Source organism: Natator depressus, chromosome 6, assembly GCF_965152275.1.
Source record: "Natator depressus isolate rNatDep1 chromosome 6, rNatDep2.hap1, whole genome shotgun sequence".
NCBI lineage: Eukaryota > Metazoa > Chordata > Testudines > Cheloniidae > Natator > Natator depressus.
Window position 1 is genome coordinate 76,658,406 of NC_134239.1, and position 27,105 is coordinate 76,685,510.

Sequence of the window (27,105 nt, forward strand, 5' to 3'; positions counted from 1 at the left end):
TGTTTTTGCTTTATTTTGCTTGGTGACTTACTTTGTTCTGTCTGTTATTACTTGAAACCACTTAAATCCTACTTTGTATACTTAATAAAATCACTTTTGTTTATTAATAAACCCAGAGTAAGTGATTAATACCTGGGGGGCAAACAGCTGTGCATCTCTATCAGTCTTATAGAAGGTGGACAATTTATCTATTTACCCTATATAACCTTATACAGAGTAAAACGGATTTACTTGGGGTTCAGGCTCCCAGAAAGGCTGAACACTGGGTGCTGGGAAAGTCCCTATTAACTGAAGCCCCTGGGCTGAGTGAATCTTAGTTTCAGTGAACTGCAGAAGCATGGTCCAACCTCTGGGTCTGTGCTGGAGCTGACTGGAGTGCCTAACTCAGCAAGACAGGAGTGGCGGGGCGCCTGTTCTGGCAGAAGGGTTGTTCTCAGTGGTATCCCAGCTCATCAAGTAACAGTCTCGAGGGGAGTCTCTGTGACCGAACCCACCACAATGGACTTCAAAGATTATTTTCATTTTACCATTATGATTATTAGATGTAAACAGGTGTTTTAATATCAGGCTTAATTTATTAATTAGAAATGAATGTCAATTTATATTTCAAAAGTGTAGGTGTTACTTTAAAAATACTTACAGGAAATTTGTTCTTATTTATTCATGTTCTCTTTTTACATATAAGCACAGGACTAAAGACATTTAGATTACAATTAAAGGGGGAAAAGAATTCATTGGAGGGAAGACTTGCTATTCATATTCAAACAGAGAAGAAGAAATGCTTCTCTCATTATGTGGAATTATCATTATTCTAATATCAGTGTCAAAGACGACATTTTGCTAGTGTCTTCTTCATATATAGTAAAGTTACTTCAGCTAATAACAGTGTCAAGTTTTCTCCTGGGACTCTCCATAAATTGTATTACAGAGTCTCGAGACGCAGTATCCAGGCTTGCAAATGATGGAAAAAGTAAATTGTTATATTTGACTTTACATGTACTTGCAGCAAGTCATCCACGGTACACTTACTAATTGTTATTTAATTGGTCTCTTGTTGATATCTATGTACTTGTTAGTATACTGCAGTAGTGTCTACTAATGTTGATATAACGGATTGTTACAGTCCTTACACAAAGTAACAATGGAGTCTGTCCAGTTTCTTTAATCAAGGTGGCATTACATTCTTACTTTACAGAATAATCAACCCTAGACTGGGTAATGGGACTTCTGGATTTCTTCAGATGAACTGAAAGTATAGCACAATGAAATATATTTACAGCAATTTTCAATATTAGGAGAATTTCAAGCTGAAACAAAGCAGTATTATTGTTACAAAAGTCCAATCATCCTAATTTTGGCAACAGAACCTTAAATGTGCTTCACTTCCAACACAATAAGAAATGTTGTTCTCACTATTTTTACTATGTCAAAATGAACAGGTGCCTAGTTAATATATATAAAACAAAAATAAAATACTATCTGTTGATTGACAGGTCTAAATAAAGGGTGCTTCTGCAGGTGACATCAGACTCAAAAGGTCGAAATTATTCTGAAGTGTTTTGCTATACCCCAAAACTAGATAGGCCAGATGCCATGAACTGCACAAAAATAAATAATCACTGCAACTTCCTTTCTGCAATGGTATGTTTTATTGCAAAAGGCGAATTTAACTCAGTGAGCTGCTAATGGTGAGGACTGTTGTAAGGATAATAGTGAAGGAAAACCAAGAACTACTTTTACTAAACATTCTTTAGGAGAAAATATCTTTTTATCCTAACAACATGTTGTCCCCTGCATATAAAAATTTTGTGAAGTATAAAGTAATTGTTTTTCTCTAACACTCATGCAGCTAATTATTCCATCTTCTTTTCCTACCGAGTGTGTTATGCATTTCCTTATGAATACAAAGGAAAAAATGGCCATAAACAGCAGTCACTGGACAATCTAATTCCTAACATGGGGAGCCTGCTTGTTATACAATCTAGATGGAACTGGGTACACTGTAATCTGATGTCTTGGCTGTCTTACAACTATTGAAAGTCTTCACAAATACTATGGATAAAATTTCCCTCTTTATCTTGGAGAAATTGAATTGAGATGCTTCGTTCCTCTCGCAAAACAGTTGACTACAATGTCTATTACGGTAATTATATCTTTAAGACAGACATAGATGATTTTAAATGACAATCATTACAAGAATTTGAAACAGATATTTATGCATTTTACCTTGATTCAGGAACTTTGATTCTAAAATGCAATACGTTAGACTCCCAGAATACATTTGACTCACATGGTTTAATGAAAAACACACACAAATAAAAACTACCACCATTTTTTCCAGCTACGGAAATTCTTATGAGCTTTTAACTTAGTACTCATCTATGAAGAAAAATAATGGAAACCTACCTATTCCAGTAGCTCCAGAACTGGTCTTGCAGATAGGCCTGGTGGCTACATTCATCACCAAATGAAGCTTTGCTTTCAATCCAGTGAATTATATGTCCTTCAACAGCTAGGGGGACAAAGCATTACTAATATAAAATGAATGCAAGCTCTGAAAACCTGACGACAACAAAGATTTGTAAAGTTCTACATTAATCAAAGCTACCATATGACTTATACTTACGGCACAGCTGTATACTTGTAAATCATCTTTCAAACATTTGCAATGAATATTTTTTGAAACAAAAATCTAAGAACCACATAGTAGTGTTTACCTACAATTCTCTCAATTTAACTTTAATTATTGTGTGCTCCAAAAGTCCTTCGAATGCACTTAAACCAGTACAAACAGTTACTCAATGAAAAAGGAGCCAAAATACTGAGGACAGAAGTACAGCTATACCCATTTTCCCCTTACTCTCCCTCTTAGGTGTCAGGAAAGGGGCTGGAAACACCTGGTGAATGCAGGGGCACGTAGGCGAGCTACTGTAGCAGAAACTTTTCAGTGCTGTAGGTTGGGGTAGGACAGGGAGCAGACAAGCAACAGAAGCTCACCCCACAGTGTTGAAAATTATGAACCGTACATACATATATATTTCTCCCTTTTCTCTTTGGAGTCAGCAGACACTGTACCTTTGTGGGGATGTGTTCTGTGCTATTATGTAGGAAGGATATGTCAAAGAAGTGACTTTTCCGTTTTTCTCCGAAGACACTGCAGTTCATGGTGTCTTCCAGGAGCAACCTTCCAACCTGTGCGCCAGTCACCATGAGAGGCCCATCTCCTGCACAAACAAGGTTTCACTCCTGAGGTTGACCAATTTTTCCAGTGGGAAGTTATGCCCATATAAGATGAGCCAGTCTCCCTCTGGGTAACTTGGGACACTGCCATGGAAGGCTTTGAAGACCTTTCTATCTGTATAGTTTTCTATAGCACCTATCACTGTAGTATTTAGCTTACTGTAGTGCCTAAGGAACGAAACATTAAGTTTGACTTGGGGCGATGTGCTCTCAGAAGTTTGTGCTGCAAAGCCAGACAGGCTCTTGTATTCTACATCAATTATAGAATTTTAAAAAGTTTGCCTCTTTATATCTAAGTAGAGAATCACAGTTATAAAGTATACATGCATTTCCATGGCGTTGTCGAAGTCTGATAAGAAGGGGAGCTATTTGTCTTCCTGCCAGTCATAGATGGGTGTAAAAAAGGTACTCTACACAGCTACTGGGATACCTAGAGGCAGTGAAGCGTACAGACAGACAGCAAATCCATGGACTGTTTTAACCAATCAAAAAGGTGATGTTCCAGAGCTAGTAAGCTTTCCAAAATACTTGCCTTTCCCAACCAACATCTCCTTTAGCCTTCCAATGTTTGAACTGCAGCCAGTTGCTCTTCAGTTCATCACAGCCAGGATGCTGGATTGCTGGGAGATGGTGATGTTTGTGTTTGATATGAAAGAGATTAATAGCTAGATATCGTCTGTTTTTTGCTAGATTTTTAGTCAGTGCTGTTTCACAATCTTCTTAATAGGTTCAACAAGACTGGTGAGATGACAGATCCATGAAACTGCACAGGTGAGAGCTTTGGAAGTGGAAGAGTAGGTGTTCATTGTAACTTTATGAGTGTGGCCTGACAGCATGTAATTAAGCCATTGTTGAGTAATCCTGCCAAGTCTCTGTGGTGGGACAGCAGACTATCATGGTTGAATGTATCAAATACTGTGGAGAGGTCCAGTTGTTTGAGTATGGATGCATGGCTTTTGTCCATGGTCATCTATTAGTGCCACCAGCGCCATCTCTGTTCTTGAAAACTGAGTGGGAGGAGTCCAGAATATTGAAAATATCTAGGTGGAGTGGAAGATGTCCCTTTGGATCTTTTCAAAATGCTTTCTCATAAAAGAGTGATTACATAGTGGAGAAGAATGTTGTGTTGAGTGATTATACCTTAAATACTGGCGAGGTAATTACATGATTTAGAGTAAATGATGATAGATATCTCTCATCGAAGCAGATGTTGACAATTTTGCTAGTAAGAGTCTTAGAAGCTTGAATCACCAAGAAGGGCAAAAATCTGAGTCACAGATAATGGCTCAGTTCTCATATAGTGCTTCCATGAGTTCCTGATTTTCTCTGAAAAATACATTGACATATAGTTGAAAAGGGAGGTGCCAGATTCTGAAATTGAGTGGAATAACTCTTCTTGGTTAAGGTGCTGACTCATGATTCAGCAGCTGCTATTATGGAGGAAATAGTGGGGTTGCTGGTTTGGTCAGCAGGCCTAGTGGTCTGGGCCTGCTGCCACAGTCTCTCTTTTCGTCCAGTGTGTCTGGGATCCCTGGATGGGGTTCTACTGGGTCAGCTTCCTTGTCGGTAAACCCCTGGCTCTGCCCATCCCAGAGCTAGGTGTAGGGGATTCTAAGAGGAATAGGGGGACCAGGGTCCTCTGCTCTGTCTGGTCCAGGGCCCTGAAAGTATGACAGCATGGGCTGGCCTATGCTTGGTCCACCTCTAGTTCACCTTCCCTTGGGTCACTTGCTACCCCATCCAATTTCTCAGTTTGGGGTATAGCTGCTGTTTGGTTATAGTCCTTTGCGCCAAACTCCCAGTCTCATAGCTGATGCAGGCAACCCTCTGGTGCCCCTGAACATGATTCTCCCTGCCTCTAGGGTGATATCTTGAAGGAGGAGGAAGAGGAGGAGGAAAGATTCACAGTAAGACCTCCTCAATAAGAGCTCTTTTTCTGCCTTTCTCAGGGAAGTGCTCCTGCTAGAAATGGATTCTCTCCTCCCCCATGCCTGAGTGGCTGGAGCTCTTTTTATACTGCTCCTTTTCCCCAGGAGCATACTCAGCAGTGCCTGAGGGGCGTAGCTTTCCTGGCCCAGTACTGTTTCAGCCTTTTCTCTGCCTCAGTGTGGGGTTTGTAGACCCCCCCATAACAGAGAAGACAAAATTCTTACTTTTTCCATGGAATAGCTGTTAAGTCTGAGAATTCCTTGTGTTTGACTATCTAGATGCTTATGTGATCCTCATCACCAGTAGGATGGGAATGCTAGAACTTATCTACCAGTTTTTCTCCACTGACACAAAATTTTCTTTCTTCCTGATTCTTCTCGGTCAGGCTATTAAGTACCCATGGAGATCTGCGGGGGCAACGAGGAGGATGTGGATGCCAAAATGAGGCAAATGAGTGGTTTCACTGATTTGCTGGATCTTCCATTCCATGGCCTTTTGCTGGGGAGGCATTACCCGTAAAGATGTTTTGGAGTTTGACTGGGTCTATGAGTTTCTGGGGATAGACCATTCTAAATGGTTCTGATCTCAGCCTCAGATGGTGGTCAGTTCAGGTTTGAGGTACAGGGATGTTACTTAAGCCCCCCGCTTTCCAAAAAACACTTCTTACAGTTATTGTGTTACTACTGCAAATCCCTAGAAACAATATTTTATATTTGTAATGTATAAAGTATAACATGCATAATATACTATAATATTTACAGTAATATTTTATAATATAATCTAGTTTTTACTGCCTTATCATTAAGTAATGTTAACATTTTAGTATAAACACAATAAATTCTAATAGAAAAAGCTTTAAGGACTCACCTACTGGCACTTCTAAAATAAAATCTGGTGTTTTGTCATAACCCTTTGCACGAAGCTGTTCTTCAGCTGCATAGAGAACAAATACTATTGTTTATAACACTATTCTATTAACCAGACAGCAGTATAATTAATTTTCTTTTAAATAAGAGTGCAAGAATTACTAATGCAGTCATACATATCTTTCATATGTATGCAATGCTGTCTCAGATTAAATGAACCTTCTTAGCAAACCTGAAGCATGGATATAAAAATGCTTCTTTGTCATCTCTGCATTTTTATGTCTTCATTATAAACATCATTAATTCAAGCTGTCATACAGTACTTTGTAACCGAAAAACTGTTCAAAATAAAGAAATATATTTGCTTATCGAAAGAAGAATCTCTTCACATTAGAATTAACCTGAACAGCTTTTTACTAATGCCACAAATGTACATATTCTATAGTTGCTTTCTTATTTTATATTGAAGTCTGACTAAAGTTATTACAAAACTTTATCTTCCAATTGGAAAGCTATAAAAGGAAAGAGAAGACACAGATTTTTATTTCTCTTGCATTATGTAGAATTTGTCAAATTTTACAGTTCAGTAGTACATACATTTAAAAGAACATTGTCTTCAAGAGTTAAGTCTGTTTGTAATTCTGTATCCTTTGTAAATACCAAAACCTCTTTTAAGCAATATCTGAAGATTTTCAGAACCATGACAGGGAGCAAGCAAGACAAAATTGTGGGGGAAAAAATCAACCCATGCCTTAAAAAGAAAAAAAAAAAACAAAAACACTTCACTACTGTCTAGGTGTTGTCCTTGACTTCTAATGCCATTAGATTGGTATTCCTGAAACACCATTTCTCCATTAGATTTTGGAGTGACCTGGTCATTCAATTCCAGACATGGCTTTCTGTCTTCACCCAACCTCAACTAATTGCACAACCAAGTAACAAGGAAGGCTGTGTGGACTCTTAACATCTACTGGGCTGTTGACATTGTCATGCATCCCATTCGCCTTTCTGCATCACCTTTGATTAAAATTAATGGCCCATTCCCACAATTGGGTAGCTTATTTCCAATCCATTTATCAGCCTAGGACAGTGGTTTCATGGCAAATGTTCAGAACTCTGTTTTAGAACACTTTGTGCATATCCTGAAAGGTCAGCACTTTGAGCTGAAAGAACATTTTAATGACAAGAACAACGTTTAGATTTTTAAGGGTACATTTGTTAAAGGTTGTGAAAAACAGGAGTCTGAAGTTAATTTTTCAGCTGCTGCACTAGAAGTTACAGTAAAACCTCACTAATTTGCACTAAGACTAGGATATCCATTGGGGTAGTTATGAATTAGTGTGTAAGTGAACCAAAAGAAGGGGGAAAATGCACAACTAGATGTACTTCATTCATTTTGACGTGTACTATAAGTGTACTCTAGTACAGGGTCGGCGATCTTTCAGAAGTGGTGAGCCGAGTCTTCATTTATTCACTCTAATTTAAGGTTTCGCGTGCCAGTAATACATTTTAACGTTTTTAGAAGGTCTCTTTCTATAAGTCTTTAACATATAACTAAACTATTATTGTATGTAAAGTAAATAAGGTTTTTAAAATGTTTAAGAAGCTTCATTTAAAATTAAATTAAAATGCAGAGCCCCCCTGGACCGGTGGCTAGGACCCGGGCAGTGTGAGTGCCACTGAAAATCAGCTCGCATGCTGCCTTTGGCATGCATGCCATAGGTTGCCTACCCCTGCTCTAGTATATTGTAAAAATAAGTGTTAGTAATACAGCACCTCACTAGAGTGACATATCAGCTATTAAGCCTTGGTAGGTGTCAGAGAGCAAAAGCTAGTGGTTTTTTTTTTAACCCAGATATAAAATATATGGATGAGAGATGGGCAGATTAACAAAGCTTTACTTTATGTTAATCTCTGAAACCCATTTTGAGTCACACCATAACAACACGATAAATCAATATTCTGAACAATTTCTTCATCTTGATAGGAGTGAGGAATAGGATAACTATTGCCTACTCCTAACTGCTGATTCTAATGTTTGAAAATAGTTAAAAAAGAGGCTCGGATGCTTTGGTTAAACTTCATCTATCTTAAAACCGCAGTATTATTGAACAGATTTGACATTAACCAAAGAGAAAATAATATTAGACTGTATCTTAAGATGTATTTTAAAACTTCATATCTGCACAAAAAATAAAAAAATCCCCATACTAGGCATCAATAAGTTAAACAATAAAAATACCATTTATGTAAATATTTTTGGATGTTTTCTTCATTTTCAAACACAACACAGAATACAAAGTGTACAGTGCTCACTTTACATTTATTTTTTATTATAATATTTGCACGATAAAAATAAAAGATAGTATTTTTCACAATCTAATACAAGTACTGTAGTGCAATATCTTTATCATGAAAGTTGAATTTACAAATGTAGAATTATGTACAAAAATAACTGCATTCAAAAATAAAACAATGTAAAACTTTAAAGCCTACTAGTCCAATCAGTCCTACTTCTTGTTCAGCCAATCGCTCTGAGAAACAAATTTGTTTACATTTAGAGGAGATAATGCTGTCTGCTTCTTGTTTACAATGTCACCTGAAAGTGAGAACAGGTGTTCCCATGGCACTGTTGTAGCCGGCGTCACAAGATATTTATGTGCCAGATGCACTAAAGATTCATATGTTCCTTCATGCTTCAACCACCATTCCAGAGGACGTGTGTCCATGCTGACGATGGGATCTGCTCAATAATGATCCAAAGCAGTATGGACTGATGCATGTTCATTTTTATCATCCCAGTCAGATGCCACCAGCAGAAGGTTGATTTTCTTTTTTGGTGGTTTGGGTTCTGGAGTTTCCGCATCTGAGTGTTGCTCTTTTAAGACTTCTGAAAACATGCTCCACACCTTGTCCCTCTCAGATTTTGGAAGGCACTTCAGATTCTTAAACCTTGGGTCAAGTCCTGTAGTTATCTTTAGAAATCTCACATTGGTACCTTCTTTGTATTTTGTGAAATCTGCAGTGAAAGTGTTCTTAAAATGAACAAATGTGCTGGGTCATCAAATGAGACTGCTAGAACATGAAATATATGGCAGAATGCGGGTAAAACAGAGCAGGAGACATTCAATGCTCTTCCAAGGAGTTCAGTCACAAATTTAATGAACGCATTATTTTTTTAAAATGAGTGTCATCAGCATGAAAGCACATCCTCTGGAATGGTGGCTGAAGCATGAAGGGGCATACGAATGTTTAGCATATCTGGCACATAAATACGTTGCAATGCCTGCTACAAAAGTGACATGTGAACGCCCGTTCTTAAGCGGGCAGCATTACCCCCCATAAATGTAAACAAACTTATTTGTCTTAGCAACTGATCAAATGTGTTTTCATAACATCAAAGTCTAGAACTTGAGACAGACACATGTAATAAATTGAAAGAAAAAAGACAACCACTTAACACATCTTAAACCTTAAGTGAGCTTATATAAATATTTTAAATATATACCATAATTTCCTTTATTTATATCTTTATATACTGATGAGATAATCCCTTCTAGAATTGCTAAAATTTTGTATTTGACAGCACAAATTACATACAGCTTATTTATATTTTTTAAAAGGTAACCTGAAGTCTATCATAGGTCATGATTCAGTAATAATTAAGTCTGATTTGCGTGCTACAGAAGTTTATACAAGGCCACAAAAATGACAATCAAACGAAGGATCCTTTAGTGAGTCATCTAGACCATTCCCTTGTATCATGCCAGGATTGATTTCATTAAACATATTTGTTAGATGAGTGTCAAGTCTAGCCTTGAATTTTTCAGTGAAGGTGATTCCACAAGCTTCCCAGGCAGATTGTTCCTGTACTTAACAGTTCCTACAATTATGAAGAAAAGAAAAGAAGTACTTGTGGCACCTCAGAGACTAACAAATTTATCTGAGCATAAGCTTAAGCATAAATTTGTTAGTCTTTAAGGTGCCACAAGTACTCCTTTTCTTTTTGCAAATACAGACTAACACGGCTGCTACTCTGAAACCTATGATTATGAAGTTTTTCTCATATTTAATTTCATCTTCCCAACTGCAGCTTAAGCCTATTACTACTAGTTCTGCCCTTATTCATTAGTAGGAATAACTGGCCACTGACATTTTCATGACATCTCCTTTTACATATGTAATTAGTTATTCCTGCCCTCAGACATCTTTACTCTAAACTGAAAAAGGTCCATTACTCTAAACTCTCCTCTGTGTCATATTTTCAAATGCTTAATGATTTATTATTCTCTTAAATTTCTCAAATTTGTTCAAGATGTCCAAAATACTAACCTGTGTGTAGTAGGTGTTATACAGTGTGTAATTACAATCCCCTCCCCCCAAAAAGAGGTTAAGTTAAAGAATTTATTGTTAAAAACAACAAAAAACCCTTTAACTGTATATTTAAAAAAAATTTAGGGTATGTGTATACGGGCTCACCCGACCTTAATGGACTCAGGGAAGGAGTGGGAGTCTCTTATGGACATTCCTCGACAGGGATCTGTCCTTGTGCCACGAGAGTGTCCCTTACTCTCATGGGAAGCCCTGCAGAAGAGTCTTTGGGCTTAGACATGGAGGGCTCTGCTTCTTAAGCAGGTGCTTAGAAGGGCACTGTTCATTTGGTTAGGCCAATGTACGGCGGTCTTCTTGGCCTGGATCAGAGAGGGGCTTCATAGCCTTCTCCATTAAGTATTTTCTAAGGCAAAGCTCACAAGCTTTGTGAGTACTCTGTGGAACAGAGTGACAAATGCTGCACTTTGCTGAAATGTGTGTCTTACCCAGACAGCAGTGGCAGCATTGGTGTTCATCACTGATGGAGTAGGATCTAGGGCAGGCAATATAGTTTTTGAAACCCAGAAGTCTGGGCATAGTTTATGACCATGGGGAGGGAGTCCCCGATCCAGGGAAACAAACCACACTAACTACACTAAGACTAACTGAACTAAGCTAAAGAATAACTATTTACAATCTTACAGGTTTTCTGAAAGGCTGAAGCAAGAGAAGACACTGGATTCTGACTCAGACTATGCAGCAGTAAGAAAGAACTGATAGGGCATTGACCTACACTGCTTCTTTTACACTCAGTTGGGAGGACAAGGAGATCTACTGCACACGTATGGGCCAACAAACACTGCTTGTTAATATCTCTGGACTCACGTGCATGTTGAACATACACACCCACATGTGGAGTACATACAGGGACCAACACTCGAAAAAGAACTGTGTATTTTTAAAAAAATTCAGAAACTTGGCAAATTTATCATTAAGTTCTCTGCACCAACTTTAACCTTGCACCATATTCCTGCCCACCATCTTCAGGTGGGAGACCTTCATGAGATGCCACAAAACTCAAGTCTATCCCACTGAGTAATGAATTAATTCCCACTGTTTGGTGTTTAATTGTTCGCTGATATCATCTGTGCCCACCATTCCAGTGGATACACACAGTATAATGGGGAAAAGGGCAGTAGAGAGATGCAATGATCAAATCTCTTCTCTGTATTGGAAAGGTGCCAGGGGATTTGAGGCTTGAAACATGTGTTCTTGGTATCTGCAACCTGCACAAGATACGTGATTTATAGAGGACACCAGCATCCTGCCCGTGCAACAAGCAGGACCCAGATGGATTAAGCAGAAGAGCAGGAGACGCACTGTATGCATCTTGTGACTTGTGGGTACATATGACTTGATGACTGACTGGAGGGAAAATAGTGGGGCAGGAAAAAGCTGGCAGTTGCATGCCTAAGTAAAGCCACACTCAGATGTATGGATCAGTGACCAGTGTGTAGAGTGGACAAGATGAAGGTAAATCTCTGGACTTTATGTGGAGGTCAAAACGACAAACAGGAGAGAATCAGTGTCATTTCAAACCCATAAATAAGGTTAAAATTTTGTCATGGGTATTTTTAGTAAAAGTCAGGGACAGGTCGCAGGCAATAAACAAAAATTAATGGAAGCCCCATGACCTGTCCCTGACTTTTACTAAAAATACAACCGGGGGGGAGGGAGGGAGGAAGGGAGGGCTAACAGTCAGATCCCCGCCGAGGGCTGACCACTGTGCACCTCTCCAGCTCCTTCTTCTGCAGTGGGGGCAGACAGCTTCTCCAGCCCCGCCGCTCTGGCAGGGGCTGAAGCCAAAAAAGTCAGAGGTCCATTAAAGTCACAGAATCCATGACCTCCATGATAAAATCATATCCTTACCCATAAACAATAGAGCATATTAGGTTTGTGGAAGATGTGGGGGAATGTTGTCTCTGATTCATATTTGAAAGGTAAGCTGAGGTGTGTAGTCTCTGGCCTGCTGGAAGAGGACTGGCTGGATATAGGGTCAGGGTATATTGTCTCAACATTAATCCCCTTAATGACATTTTTTGTTTCTTGTTTTTTTAAGCAGAAAACTAGTTTTGTAAGCTCATAACCCAACAATGGCTGAACAGATTAGAACAGTATTTTATAATTTATGTTCATGAGTCACAAGCTCGTTGGTAGAAATGATAACCTCCATGAAGCCCTGACTGTGACCCCCAAAGCGGTAAAAAAAAAAAAAAACAAGTAGGTAAAATGTTGGTTGCAAAAAATTTGACAAAAATTGCCTGTTTCAGCAATCATGAAACTTTTTGACTAATTTTGCCATTATGTAGATATTTGTGATAATGTTTGTGCCTTATGTTCCCTATAGGCAATATGGTCTAACTAACGGAGCACAGGACTGGTGATTAGGAAATCTTAAATTTGTATTTCCACCTCTGCTACTGCCACTTGACACTTCGCACACATATAGCCTTTTACTAGCTATACCCATTTTACAGACAGGAAAAAGAGCTATTTTGTGACTAATTTAGTAGACTGGGAGTCAAGATATGATTCTAATCCCATTTCTGACACGGATTTACTATGTGACTTTGGGCATCTAATGTAACATATTATTTTGTAGGACTGAGGGCTGGCTTATAATAAATGCTGTCTTATATCTTAACTTTGGCATTATTCTAACTCCACAGTGGTTGAAATGACTATATGAATTGCCTCACTTGGTTTGCTTATAGTACTCCTATTAATATAACCAAGAAAATCCCAAGAAAGTATGTGCCTTTTTTGTGATAGCATAGCATTATCCAGTTTATCAATTTAAAATGATCAAGTCCTTCTCTTTAATAATTACTGTCTGGCCAGTAATCCTTTGGCTCTATATTTGCATATAATGATTTAATCTTATTTTACTGATTTCAGTTCATTGTTTAATATGCCAATATTGTGCTGTATTTTAATTATTTCTCAACTGCTCGTGATTTCTTCACCTATTCTACTTATCCATGAATATACACAACCCATATACTCTCCATTTCATCCTTCAAATTGTTAATACAAATACTGGTACTTAATAATATAGGACTCACTTGCCTATTGGTACCGCCAAACAAGTTAAAAAAATCAATATACATTTTTTAAGTCATACAAGAGAAATGTAAAAAAAATGGAAGAGTCACTGAAATGATCGTTTAGTAAAGAGTCTTAAAAAAAAGCAGCTTTATACACAAGTATGAAAAGTAGCACCATCTTGTCTTTTACATAAAACTGGAAACATCTAACATCCTGGAAATACAGTACCCAATATAATCTAAAATAGTATATTTACTCCCCAGTACTTCTTGACTTTGTCAGTTATGAACAACCTTTTTTCCATACCCTGTCTTTAATATCACTTGTAAGATGTTTTTATTTGTTTTTATTATTAATAATTAGTATTACTACTACTACTACAGTAATTACAAGCCAGAGCCAAAAATAGTACTGAGCCTTTCCAGACCCAAACCACTAAGTTCCTAAGTTTGATTTTAAAAACATTGTAAGTTTCATGTTCCACTAGAGCAGTAGTTCCCAAACTGGGGTTCGCGAACCCCTGGGGGTTCGCAAAATGCTACAGGGGGTTCTCGGGGAAAAATTCCCTAATGGTGGAAAGAGCTGTCCCTAGGGACTCCGGGCAGCATGGGGCCAGCAGCCCGGAGCCCCTGGACTTCCAAGAGCTAAGCAGATCAAAGCAAGCATTTCTATCACACTGAGGAGATTTAAACTTAAGACTCCTTATAAGAAATGGAAAGGGAGTTGGATATTTTTTGCTGTTTTTAAAATTAAACAGGCAGCTAATATTGTTTTTAAAATTATTATGATGAACAAGTTTAAACTTTGTTGTAATGTGCATTGTTTGCCTGGGCTGTTCAAGACCTGAATGCTTGTGTAGGAGGAACTCTGAGTTGGCTTCTTAAATACCTTCATGCTGTTTCGCATCTGATACTCCTTGATGAAACATAGGAGCCTTGTCTTATAACAGGCTTATTCAAAGTGATACAAGCTACGAAAGTGAGATCTTGGAAGAGTGTTGCTGTTTTCATAATGTAATAAAAATACTGTAATGATAAATAATAATTAATAATAAATAGTGTGTAATAAGCATGTCATAAAAACAAATTTTATATTTCCAAGATCACTGCTTTTGTAATTTATAATCTGGTAAAGGAGAAAATCCCTGGAAATACGCGGAGGGGGTATTTAGGAGGGGGTTCGCGAGACATAACATTTTAGTGAAAGGGGTTCACAGGTTGTTAAAGTTTGGGAACCACTGCACTAAAGTCACATAACCCACATTTCTTTAATTTCCCTAAGTTTATGTTATATGAAACCATACTACATGGCTTACTAAAATTGATACACTATGTCCTAAGAAATTCCTTTATCTACTATTACTATTCCTTTATCTACTACTAATTGTTATCCTACCACAGAAAGAAACTAAATCTGGCATGACTTGCTTTTGGATAAATCCATAATACTTACTATTTATCAATTAAGCTATTTTCTGTTCCTTTTTGTAAAAGTTAGGACATTATTTGTTCAAAAGAGGTATTAGTTTTAGGTAAAACTAATACATGTGTTGTATTATCTTTCTACATAAGAAATCTCTTTGAAGAATACAACATTTTACTATAGAACTAGGTTGCAGCTGTCTTATTTTGATATAATGTCACCACAGAAGGAATTCCAGATATAAGAAACTATCATAATTTATTATCACGATAAGAGAAATAATTCTTTAAATGCTAACCACTATAATTAATATTACTGTACCATGTTTAATACTTTTTAACAGATAGAAAATTAAATCATCTTCTAATATCTACGTGAACATTTTCCAAAATAAATTCTTAAAATGACTTGAAAGATAGAAAGGTGGAAAGATTTCAGCGCATTAGTTCAAAAATATCAGAAACTGCACTTACAGATAAACAAGTGAACTCTTCTGGCAGTTCTTTAATACATAAAGCATTTTGAAACTAATATTTCTTATCCTTCCTTCTAAGTCTCATATGGCCTAGATTATGGCTAATATCTCATGACACCAAAAGTAATACTGCAGCAGATATTAAAGCATTTTTTTCAGCTACTTATTCCATAAAATATTAATTGCAAGCCTGTGCATGTGCTGTATATATAGGGTATTAGGTAACTGAGTTCCTGCTCAGTTCTAAATCAATAAAAGATAACATGTACAGCATCAACCATTTTTTACTCTTCCTTTACATAATACAGCATGTGTTGAGGTCTCTTTTTTTTCCCCCTTAAGTAAACAGTCACTGAGATCTTTGAAGCTAACACATCATAGGTTAGATACTATAGATTCTTACCTAAGAAAGAGAGATTTTTCTCCAGCAGCATTTCTCGCAGCAGGACTTCATGCTCATGCCCAATAGCACTGATGGATTTAAGTTAAGGAAAAAGTGCTATATGTTTGGAATGAAACTAAATTCAGAACACTGTTACAGCTAGAATATAATGCCCCACATCATCAGGAGTGACCAGTGATTTGTACTTAGTGCTTTTTAAAAACCAAGGCCCTTTATAGTGTGTCAAGTTGGGTACCCAAAAATGGAGGCACCCAAAATCACCAGTTACTTTTGAAAATTTATACTAGTCTTTAAGTAGAAATAAAATAAAAAAAAAAACCACCTCACACAAATGACAAAAGGCAGGTATCATCATAAACAACTTTCTTCAGTATAACCAAGAGTAGTACTTTATCTTGCTTCCATTTTCTTCTCCAAAAGAGCAAAGTGTGAGATTAAAATGAGTGCCTTTATAGCTGAAAATTTTGGGCCTGATCTTTGGCTTCGTACTCAAGACTCTCACTGAAGTCAATGGGAGTTTTGCCTAAGTACATAAACCACAATAAATTGGATAACAATTGAACAATTTAAGATTTTGTTCTTTAAATACTGAAACTTTTTACACTTAAAGATATACTCTGAAACCATCTGGTGTATCTCACTATACCAAAACAGCCTTTTAATTGATTTTCAGTTATATGAAAAACCAGTATTTCTCACAAGATGAAATAAAATATTTCAGTGTAGTATCTCCAATCCTTCTGATTCCATAGACAGCCCGTTGATCTGAATTTGGTATTATCACTAAAAAGTACAAGGTCACAACTTTAGATGTCTCCAGTCTCTTTGCCCGGGGTAAAATCTAGCACTTCAAAGTTCTAGTTGATTGGAAATTTTGTAAAGGAGAATCTGTAAATGAAACTTAAAAACAACTACAATTCATAATTTGTTTAGGATATCTTATACAAAGTGATAAACTGCAGAATTTACCACCATTATAATTAATTACTCTAACTTTTACCAGCACTAACTGCTGAACTGCAAAAAAGCCAATCATAAGGAATCACTTTACATATATACATCATTGTCTCTATCAGTTGAAAGCATGTACTACATTAAACTATACTGGCAGTGACAGAACCAAAAAAGGAAAATGAATGATGGCAAAAATATAAGACAAATACTGCAAACAGAATTGATAATGCACCATAAGCAGAAACACTTAGACTTAGTCTATAATAATACCTATTATTGATGAATAGCAGTGACCATGGGGCAAAACTTTTAAATAACCTCACAAGCCATTTTCTGCTCATGCAATCCAACAGCCTAGTTTCCCGTAAGCATCTGAACTATTACTGAAAAATAGCCTCCTGGCATTTACAAAGAGGTAGACTTCATACTTTAGTCCATGCATATATAATTAGATAGTTATATTTAAAATCAATATGCAATCCTTCAGAAGACATTATGCTTTTAAAACCTTAACTTTAAATTGATTTTTAACTATTTCATGTGCCTTAAAATTAGCATCTAATTCAGCAACATACACTCTCAGATAATGCATTCACACAGCTAAATATCACCAAACTTTACTGTAACAATCTTCAGTTGACAAACTTTTTATGTTTCCTAATAATGCCATCATTTTTTGTGCAAGCTGATTTGAAATGCGGGGGGGGGGGGGGGGGGGGAACACACTACAGATTACAGAAAAATGCACTATTTCTTAACAATTTAATATAAAGCAGAGATGTGCAGTATAATGCACCATTTTTATAAAATAAAGTTAGTTTTTACAGCTCAGAAGCATCTATTCAGATTCTTCATAAAAAGAATACAACCTCATGTACCTAATTTAACAGACCTTATGATTAATGATCCTTTAAAAGATAGGATGATGTTTAATGAATACACCTATGTATAACTGTACATAATGTTACAGGGAACCTCAAAGAATATACCATACAAATAGAATTTGGCCCAAACATGCTTTCATTAAAGTTAATGGGAGCAGGATTGGGCCCTTACGATATACCATACAAAGTAAATCTGAGGAAAAAAGTGGCAGGAAATGAGGCAATTTTTTTTCAAGAAATGCAAACACTATGACTGCAAAGTGTATTGGGGGTGTAAGAAGAAATATCTCCTTTAATACGTATGAACAGTGAATACATTTTTTCTCCATGTTTAACTGCTGGGAACCATTGTGGCTCCCCTTCCCTCCTAATACAGGGTGAAATTCTCACCTCCTCCAAAACCTTATTGAAATTTGTACAGAGAACTCTCTAGGACTAAGGGGAGGAAATCCACTCACCATCCTGCAGACTGGATACAAGGCCACAAACTGAAGGTTTCTCTTCCAACCATGGGCTGAAATAGATCAGCAACCCTTTATGCCCAATAAAGTGCTTTTGGGCCAGTGAATCTGCACAAGAGTGGCGCCTTCCAAATACAATCCTTCATCCTCATCTATTCAGGCCTGTATAGAATCCCCAGTCTGCTGCAACCACTGAGAGCTGACTCTTCCTCCACAGTACTCTGCTCATTGTGGAGATACCTCTGACACTCTCTCCCACTTTCAAAAATAGTTTTATTTCCTATGCCTTATGCCCTACTTTCCTTGAAGAAGAGGAGAAAAGAGCTGCACGGGAATGTCAGATACAGCATTTAAAATTTAAATCAGAACTTGAAAAGCACTTCAAAAAATCCAAAGGAAACATCAAATTAGTTAAGAATATTGCAATACTGGACAGTGTCTATGGCACTTTAATGGCTTTATATGAATCACAATATGATTTCATCTCACCAAAAACAAGAGGGTTTCAAATAAGCATATGTATGTACAGCCTCTGAACTCATAACTTCCCTTGGCCTATCTGATTTTAGTTAAACGGCATAAGAGAAAGGACTGCAGTGACCCTCTACTTGATTGAATATAAAATAGAGGAGTATGAAATGTGTTTTGTGAAGCGGAACTTTATGTCAGGTTAAAGCTAGACATATCTCCTCCACAGAGTCTAAGCTCGTCAATTGTGCACCTAAAATTTTATGGGAAAGGATACTGTTTGATGCAGTCCACCAGTGGTCCATAACAACAGTCATTCACAGTACACTGCAGACAAATAAGAGTAGTAGTATAGTGATGGTCAATTACAAATCTATTATAGTTAAACAGTATGCTAAAAACAGTAATTACTTTGCCTCAAAAAGGTTATCAAAGGCTGTTCGGATATAATCACAGAAAACAAAAATTGCATGCTTTTTATTCACTATAAAAGCAAGCTATTAAAAAGTGAAATGATCTTCTCACAAATATTGCATTGCCATTTATGGTGCACCCTGACCTTAGTGATAGTTTATGATGACAGTAATTAAATGAGGTTTAAAATCCTTTACTCTGCTCGACAGATAACAGCATTGCCACTGAAAAAAGATGGCTGTGATTAATACCTGATAGACCTGATTTGCTAGAACTCCATCTGGAATCTGAGAAGGGTCCCGCAGCATACTATTTATAAGAGTCTTGGAGGCTATGGAAGAAAAAGAAAATTGTTAGCTCAGTATGAACATATCATTAACCAGTTGTCAAAAAAAGTGAAACATACTTTTTAAAAGGAAAATGTTGGCTACACTGACAAAACAAGGTTACTTACCTGTAACTGAAGATTCTTCAAGATGTGTGGTCCCTATCTGTATGCCATTGAAGATTATGCGCATATGCTATGCGCCCGGAGCTGGAGCTTTTGAAAGTAGTACTGTTTGGGGGTCCACGCATGTGCCCTGTGCTGCCTCGTGGTCTCGCGCAAGGCCATAAAGGGTGTGGCCACCAGCGTCTACAGTTCCTTCTCTACTGCAGAGCTGTTGAATCCGTAGCAGAGGGGAAGGAGGGTGGGTTTGGAATAAAGATTGGGACCACACATCTCGAAGAACCTTCAGTTACAGGTTAGTAACCTCATTTTCTTCCCTATTGTATTCTACTGAGGTTGATTAACAAGCAGTACTTATGTGGGAGGATAGCGCAAGGAGATTATGGAATGGAGGATTGCTGCTCTGAACGAATTATTTTTCACAGAATCATGCACTAGAGCATGGTGTGTACGGAACTCGACATGGCCACCTTGAATATGTCTGTGAAGGACACCTGTGGAGTGCAGCTCTAGTTGATGCTTGAGCTCTAGTGGAATGGGCCCTTCACAAGGGTATGGTTCTGGTAATTGATAGCAGTGCATAATGCACCCTGAAACTCACTTGGAGATTCTCTGGGTGGAAATGGCTTGCCTTTTCATTCTCTCCGCTATAGCAATGAAAAGACAAGGAAATTTCAAAAAGGGCTTTGTCCGCTCAAGGTAAAAAGTCAATGCCCTTCAAACATCTAATGAGTGAGGCATGAGGATTGGGGAAGAAGGTAGGTAAACGTATGGGTTGATTGAGGTGGAATAAGCTTTCGTGGGTTAAAAAACATGCATCTGAAGAAATCTCTACGCATCTGAAGAAGTGGGTTTTTTACCCACGAAAGCTTATGCCCAAATAAATCTGTAAGTCTTTAAGGTGCCACCGGACTCCTCGCTGTTTTTGTGGATACAGACTAACACGGCTACCCCTCTGATACTTGGTGCCAGGCTTATGTGCATGCTTCCTTGGTTAACGGCTAGGCTCTGGTGTGGGGTCCTTAGCACTGGTACCAGCAGAGCCTGACTGAGGTTCCACAGCAGGGGAGCTCTTTGACTGTTCAGGCTGATGTATGGGGATGGGAGGGAGGGTTCCCCAGCCAGGATCCAATGCCAATCCCATGGCAATCTCCATAAGTTGTTTCCTGAAAGGGAGAGTCCAGTTCTCCTGAGTATGGGCAGGAAAGGATGTGAAATGGGTGCGATGTGGGCTTCCCCCAAGCAGTACAAGCAACACTGGTGTTTATCGCTGATGGAAAACGAGTGAGGGCAGGAGGTACAGGTTTTGAACCTCAGCAACTCTGGCATATACTGGAGGTGGGGAGGGGTTTAAAGTTTGGCAGGAAACACTGCCGAAGCGGTGTCCCAAGTCCTAACTCAGGTACGAAGGGAAGAATCAAAAAACAAAAACAGAACAAATAAGAAATCTAAACTCTGAACAGCACTAAAGATAGTTTTGGGAAGTGCATCACAAGGACATTAGAAGTAGAAGCTCTGACTTGGACTATGTGGCGGTGAGAAGGAACTGGAGACGCTGGTGGCCCGCCGTGCCCTTTATCACCTTGGGCAAGACCACAAGGTGGCACAGGGTGCATTCTCAGACCGCCAAAGAGTACTACTTTCAAAAGCTCTGGGTGCATGTGCATGACCTTCAGTGGAATACAACAGAGACAATCATTCGAAGAACTCTTGATTACACAACAAGCAGTTGCAAGTATATTCCCCTCCATTTGCTAGTCACTTATCCATTCACATATGATCGAACTCTGATAATCTCAGAACCACAAAGGTATGTTATAAACACAGGGCCAAATTCTGCCTTCAGTTACACTTATGCAACCCCGTGCTCAAAAGCATTATGCACAGGAATATTTCCTAGAAAAACAGCTTAGATTTTTTAAAAGTATGAGGTTAGGATTAGAGGAGAAAGATACGCAGAGCTTCAAAAAGGTGTTAAATACATTAAAGATGTTGTCTGAACAGTTTTAGTGGTAGTTAGGGACCTGAAGATTCCACTTTGGCAGTTTTCAGGTTTTTGCTGCATTTGTTCAGCATCAGCACACTTATTTGCTTTTACCTAAAAATATGCTATTCTAAATTCAGAAACAATAAATGAATAAATAAAGTCTCCCAAGCACTCTTCTTAGTCTTTTGTTATTTTTTCATACTGTAATTTTAATCTTGTTGAACAAATGGGATTTTCAATGGCCAGTATCAGGAAACACATTTAATTTTTTTTTTCCATGTTTAAATATAGTCTCTGTAAAAGTCCAGCAGCCATTTCTCTTTGGACTCTTAATCTGGGCACTTTTGCATAATAATTAATAATATGAATCAAAAGATTTTGATCTAGAATGCTCCTGTTTCAAATACCCAGACACTGGTTTTGCTTCTCAGCAAAACAGAATTTATAATATAGTAGCAGAAATATTTAGAATCCCTTATTAGCCCCAAGTTAAAAAAAACCCAACAACTCTGAGAAAATGCTGTTTACACTTAGTTGGTTATATTATATGTGAACCATAAGATAACTGAGAGAACATGTTATGTACAATTAAATAGATTTATGAAATTAACTACATAGAAACATGTAAGTTAAATATTGTATCCCCAGAATATATTTCTCAGCCACCCTTATATGTAACACTGCAAAGATAAATAATAGAAATCATTTTAAAATGTTACATCAACAATATAGACTTCAGGTTTCAGAGTGGTAGCCATGTTAGTCTGTATGAGAAAAAAAACCGAGTACTTGTGGCACCTTAGAGACTAACAAATTTATTTGGGCATAAGCTTTCGTGGGCTAAAACCCACTTCATCGGATACATGCAGTGGAAAATACAATAGGAAGATATATATACACAGAGAACATGAAAAAAAATGGGGGTTGCCATACTAACTGTAACAAGACTAATCAATCAAGGTGGGCTATTATCAGCAGGAGAAAAAAAACTTTTGTAGTGATAATCAAGGATGGCCCATTTCAAACAGTTGACAAGAAGGTGTGAGTAACAGTAGGGGAAAAATTTGCATGGGGAAATAGTTTTTACTTTGTGTAATGACCCATCCACTCCTGGTCTTTATTCAAGCCTAATTTAATAGTGTCCAGTTTGCAAATTAATTCCAATTCTGCAGTTTCTCGCTGGAGTCTGTTTTTGAAGTTTTTTTTTGTTGGAGAATTGTGACTTTTAGGTCTGAAACTGAGTGACCAGGGAGGTTGAAGTGTTCTCTGACTGGTTTTTGAATATAGACTTCAGTTTGTCTTCTGCATTTTTCCTTTTCAGATAAAGAATAGTATCAATTAAGTAGACAGACTTTTAAAAACAGTAAGGGTAACAGAAAAAGTTGGAGTGTATTCATACCTTGATCATGATTCTGTATATATTACAAAATGGTATATAATTTAAGAGAAAATGTGGGAGAAAGGATAGGCCAGAGGATTGATAACATGGGATTTCAATCAGGTATAAACCAGGCCACTAGCTGAACATCAGACACAGGTCAGTAGTGGTTGAAAGTTACTACCTGAAGATTCTTCAAATAATCATGAGTTGGTAGTTACAGGTCAGTTTCTTGTAGAAATGCATCCACAGTACAAAAACTGCCATGCTTGGCATTAGGGTTGCCAACTTTCTACTTGCACAAAACCGAACACCCTTCCCCGACCCCTCCTCCAAGGCCCTGCCCCACCCCTTCTCCAAGGCCCTGCCCCTGCTCACTCCATCCCCCCTCCCTCTGTTGTGCACTCTCCCCACCCTCACTCACTTGCTCATTTTCACCTGAGGTGCAGGCTCTGGGGTGGGGCCAGAAATGAGATGTTCAGGGTGCAGGATGGGGCTCCGGACTGAGGCAGTGGGTCAGGATGCGAGAGGGGGTGAGGGCTCTGGGGTGGAGCCAGGGATAAGGGGATTGGGGTGCAGATGGGGGCTCCAGGCTGAGGGGACAGAGCCAAGGAGTCTGGAGTATGGGAAGGGGCTCCAGGCTGAGGCATGGGGTTGGGATGTGGAAGGAGGTACGGGCTCTGGGCTGGGGGTGTGGGTTCCAGGGTGAGGCAGGGGGTTGGAGTGCAGGGGGTGTGTGAGGGCTCTGGCTGTGGGGCTGGGGATGAAGGATGTGGGGTGCAGGAGGGTACTCCAGGCTGGGACCGAGGGGTTTGGAGGGCGGGAGGGGTCAGGGTGCAGGTTCCGGGAGGCGCTTACCTCAAGCAGCTTCCGGAGGTGCCAGCCACTGAGAGCTGCGGAACCAGCGCTTGGGGCGGGGGCAGCGTGCAGAGCCCCCTGCCTGCCCCAAACACAGGAGTTGGAGGGGGGACATGCAGCTGTTTCCGGGAGCCGCATGGAGCCACGGCAGCCAGGTAGCCTGCTTTAGCCCCACTGCGCTGCCGACCGGACTTTTAACGGTCTTGTCAGCATTGCTGACCGTACCCGCCAGGGTCCTTTTTCAACCAGGCATTCTGATCGAAAACCGGACAACAGGCAACCCTATTCAGCATCCTTGTTGGTAATTTAACAAGAAAGGCCGGTTACTGAATGGGACTGGAAGCTGAACTATTTTATTACAACGAAGAACAGATACAAATTTAGGCACATTGAAACACATTGTCAGAAGGGCTTGGGATGGTCCTGTGGTTAGAACACTGGACTAACACCTGATCTACACTAAACATTTTTACCACCATAACTATGTCAGTCAGGAGTAGAAAAAAAAGTCATATTACTACCCAACAAACATAGCTGTGCCAACAGGAGTCCAAGTGTAGATGTAATTATATCAGCCAAAAAGTCCATTTGCCAGTATAGCTTATTCCTTTTGGGAAACTGGTATAAAATATGACAAAAGAACTCTTTTGCCATTATAAGCTGCATCTCCACAAATGGAGTTTGCCAGTATAGCTCTAATAGCATATCTCATCAGCAAACTCTTTCTAGTGGAGACAAGGCCTGAGATTTAGGAGGTTCCCTGCTCTGCCGTAAATTTCCTTTTGGGCAAGTCACTTTATCTCTCGGTGCCTCAGTTCTCCTTTAAAGAGAGGATTTTTCTCCTATTCTTTGTCTCTCTCATCATGCACCATTGAAGCTTTGGCTACATACACATATTTGTATTTTATCCACCACTGTCTGTCCCTGGTATCCCAAAGTTTAAGGTTCACACCTAAATTCATCTTACAAAGTTCTGTTCTCTCTCATGACTTATTTCCCACTTTTTGAAGAGAGTGGAAAGAAATGGAACATTGAGAGCATTAAGCATTCAATCTGTGAGTAAAATAATTTGTTTAAAAAAACCCTTCTGTTTTTATACAGTCTTAGAATTGGAATGGAGAAAGTATATGAAAAACTGAACTAGAAGCAGAGGTGATGTAACAATTTTTATAGTGGGGGTGCTGAGAGCCATTGAACCAAAACTGTAAACCATAGAATATCAGGGTTGGAAGGGACCTCAGGATGTCATCTAGTCCAACCCCCTGCTCAAAGCAGGGCCAATCCCCAATTTTTGCCCCAGATCCCTAAATGGCCCCCTCAAGGATTGAACTCACAACCCTGGGGTTAGCAGGCCAATGCTCAAACCACTGAGATATCCTTCCCCCCTGTATATAATGGAAATACCACCATTAGTTCTAGCACCTATGACTAGAAGCCTTCTAGAATGCATGGGATATAAATATCCCATTTCCCTTCCTCTCAGTGTACATGGTGGGTCAGTGGTGCTGCCATTTCCTCTTCAACTCATGGCTCCACTTATGTAAATCTCCCTTTCCTTTCCCTTGTGATCCAAAGAAGCCCTGACCCCTTTTCTTCCAGCTGGACAGGCAAAGACTCACCACATTCACTTGTAGTGACAGAAAGGTGCATTTGCACAAAATGTAAGACCGAAAGAGGCAAGAGTTGGGCAATAACACTTGTTAGTGATGTGGTGGTACTTAATGCAAAGCAAAACTTCAAAAATTAACAATATTTAGCATTGAAGAATGAGCAGTCAGAGGGAATGTGAAGTATTCAGAATTATGAAAGGCATGTGTGAAAAACATTCTCCTTTCTATCTTGTCCCATGACCCCACCCCCCAAAAAAAGCTTACAAAATTAAATGAATGGCTAGCATTTAGAAAAAATAAAAGTAAACATTTCTTGATCAACCAATTGAATTCATTGCTTCAGAATACCATCCAATCAAACATCAAGACTGGATTTAGGAGAGCATTGAATTATTTCATGATCAACAGCTCTGTTTGTAGTTATGCATCTCAAGATATGGGTGCTTGCATTTCCTGCTTCAGTAAACTGATCACTACAAGGGACAAGGAAGATTTCAGTTTCACCCCATTGCACAGTTCGCAATGTTTATTATGGGTTTTTTACCTTTGCTTGAAGCATCAAGTATTGGCCACTGCTGAATGCAAGATATCAAAGAAACAAAATTTGGCAAAACTGTGTTTCTATAATCACATTCTATGCACTAATGAGTAAGAGCATATTTGTCAAAATTGCTTTTTCATTTAAACAATTTTCTGAAGTAACTAAAATGAAAGTGTAAACTGATACTAGGTTACAAAAATGTAATGTTAGTCAAATACAATAAAATGCCAAGTTTTACTGTAGTAAAATATCTCCAGTAAGGTATGTTTAGTTTTTGGAAAATACTTCCAAAAGCTGAGCCCAAGTGCAAGTTATGGCTCTTCTTACACAACTTTTGCCAAATTTACCTGGGGAAAACTACATTAGCAACTTTCAAGTGAAATAAAGCCGTATACTGTCAAGTCATTTTCTCATACTTTGGTTTCATTTGCTTACCTTTTAATATTTACAGAAAGACTTTGCCAAACTTCAAAATATCACACATTATTATAATGTGAATGAGACGTGCACACATATACACATGAGCTTTAAAGCCAGACTGAATAAACTGTACTAAGTCATGTATTTCCTCCATTTTTTGGAAAAAAATTTTGATGCACAATAATTCCTTTTTTTTTGGTATTCAAAATAACGTTGGAACTGATTCTGGTCTCATTTACACCAGTGTAATACTGGAGTAACTGTTGAATTCGGTGACGCTATTCTGGTTTCACATTGGTGTAAAAAACACCAAAATCTGGCCCTCAATCTTTAATAGAAAAGTAACTTTTCTCCTTATCGCTGTATTGACATTTAATATGCAAGTTTCTGCTCATCTAAAAATAACTACTTATGCATTGTACAGTATACTGCATAATTAAAAGCAGTATATTTCTACTTTATGTGGAATTTAATTTCATTATGAATTCTTTATGTAATGAGACAGGTTTGATACACTCCTTTAATTGCAATTAATCTTTCAAAAAGTCTGCTTGAACAATGGTAGCGCACCAAAAAGCCAACAGGATATGGGTTTAGAAACTGATTCAGAATGGAAGCTTCAGGGTTTTATAGAGATTAAGTGTTTTGTGGGAGCAGTTTGATTAGTCTTTATTTTCAAAGTTACCAGCAATTCTGTTCCTGCATGGATCACCTTCTAATGCCCCAACAATAAAGGGTCACTGATAAGTGTTTCAAAGAAGACTGGCAATATACTGTCCTTGCTTATGATAATGTACTACTGTTAACAACGGTCAAATAGAATTAATTGTTTGCATACAATAAAGAGAGGTGAAATGTAAAATAAATTTAAAAATTGAAGAAATTACTACTATGGTATTGCAATTAAGTGAAAACTAAAGTAATTATT

At 38.3% G+C, this 27,105-nt stretch overlaps 1 protein-coding gene across 8 annotated transcripts in view; it reads right to left on the reverse strand.

Moving 5' to 3' along the window:
* The window catches only part of CDIN1 (CDAN1 interacting nuclease 1), a 205,323-nt gene that overhangs the window by 109,653 nt on the left and 68,565 nt on the right, over positions 1-27,105 (reverse strand). For 6 of the 8 annotated variants that reach the window (XM_074955768.1, XM_074955763.1, XM_074955762.1 and 3 more), the window contains 5 exons: positions 19,187-19,266; positions 18,799-18,848; positions 15,755-15,822; positions 6,037-6,102; positions 2,407-2,512 (listed from right to left, as the gene is read on the reverse strand). In XM_074955768.1, coding sequence (XP_074811869.1) covers positions 2,407-2,512; positions 6,037-6,102; positions 15,755-15,822; positions 18,799-18,848; positions 19,187-19,266 — 370 coding nt within the window. Of the gene's footprint in view, positions 1-813; positions 952-1,056; positions 1,247-2,406; positions 2,513-6,036; positions 6,103-15,754; positions 15,823-18,798; positions 18,849-19,186; positions 19,267-27,105 lie in introns of those variants that run through there. The other 2 variants (XM_074955766.1, XM_074955767.1) reach the window with 2 other exon arrangements.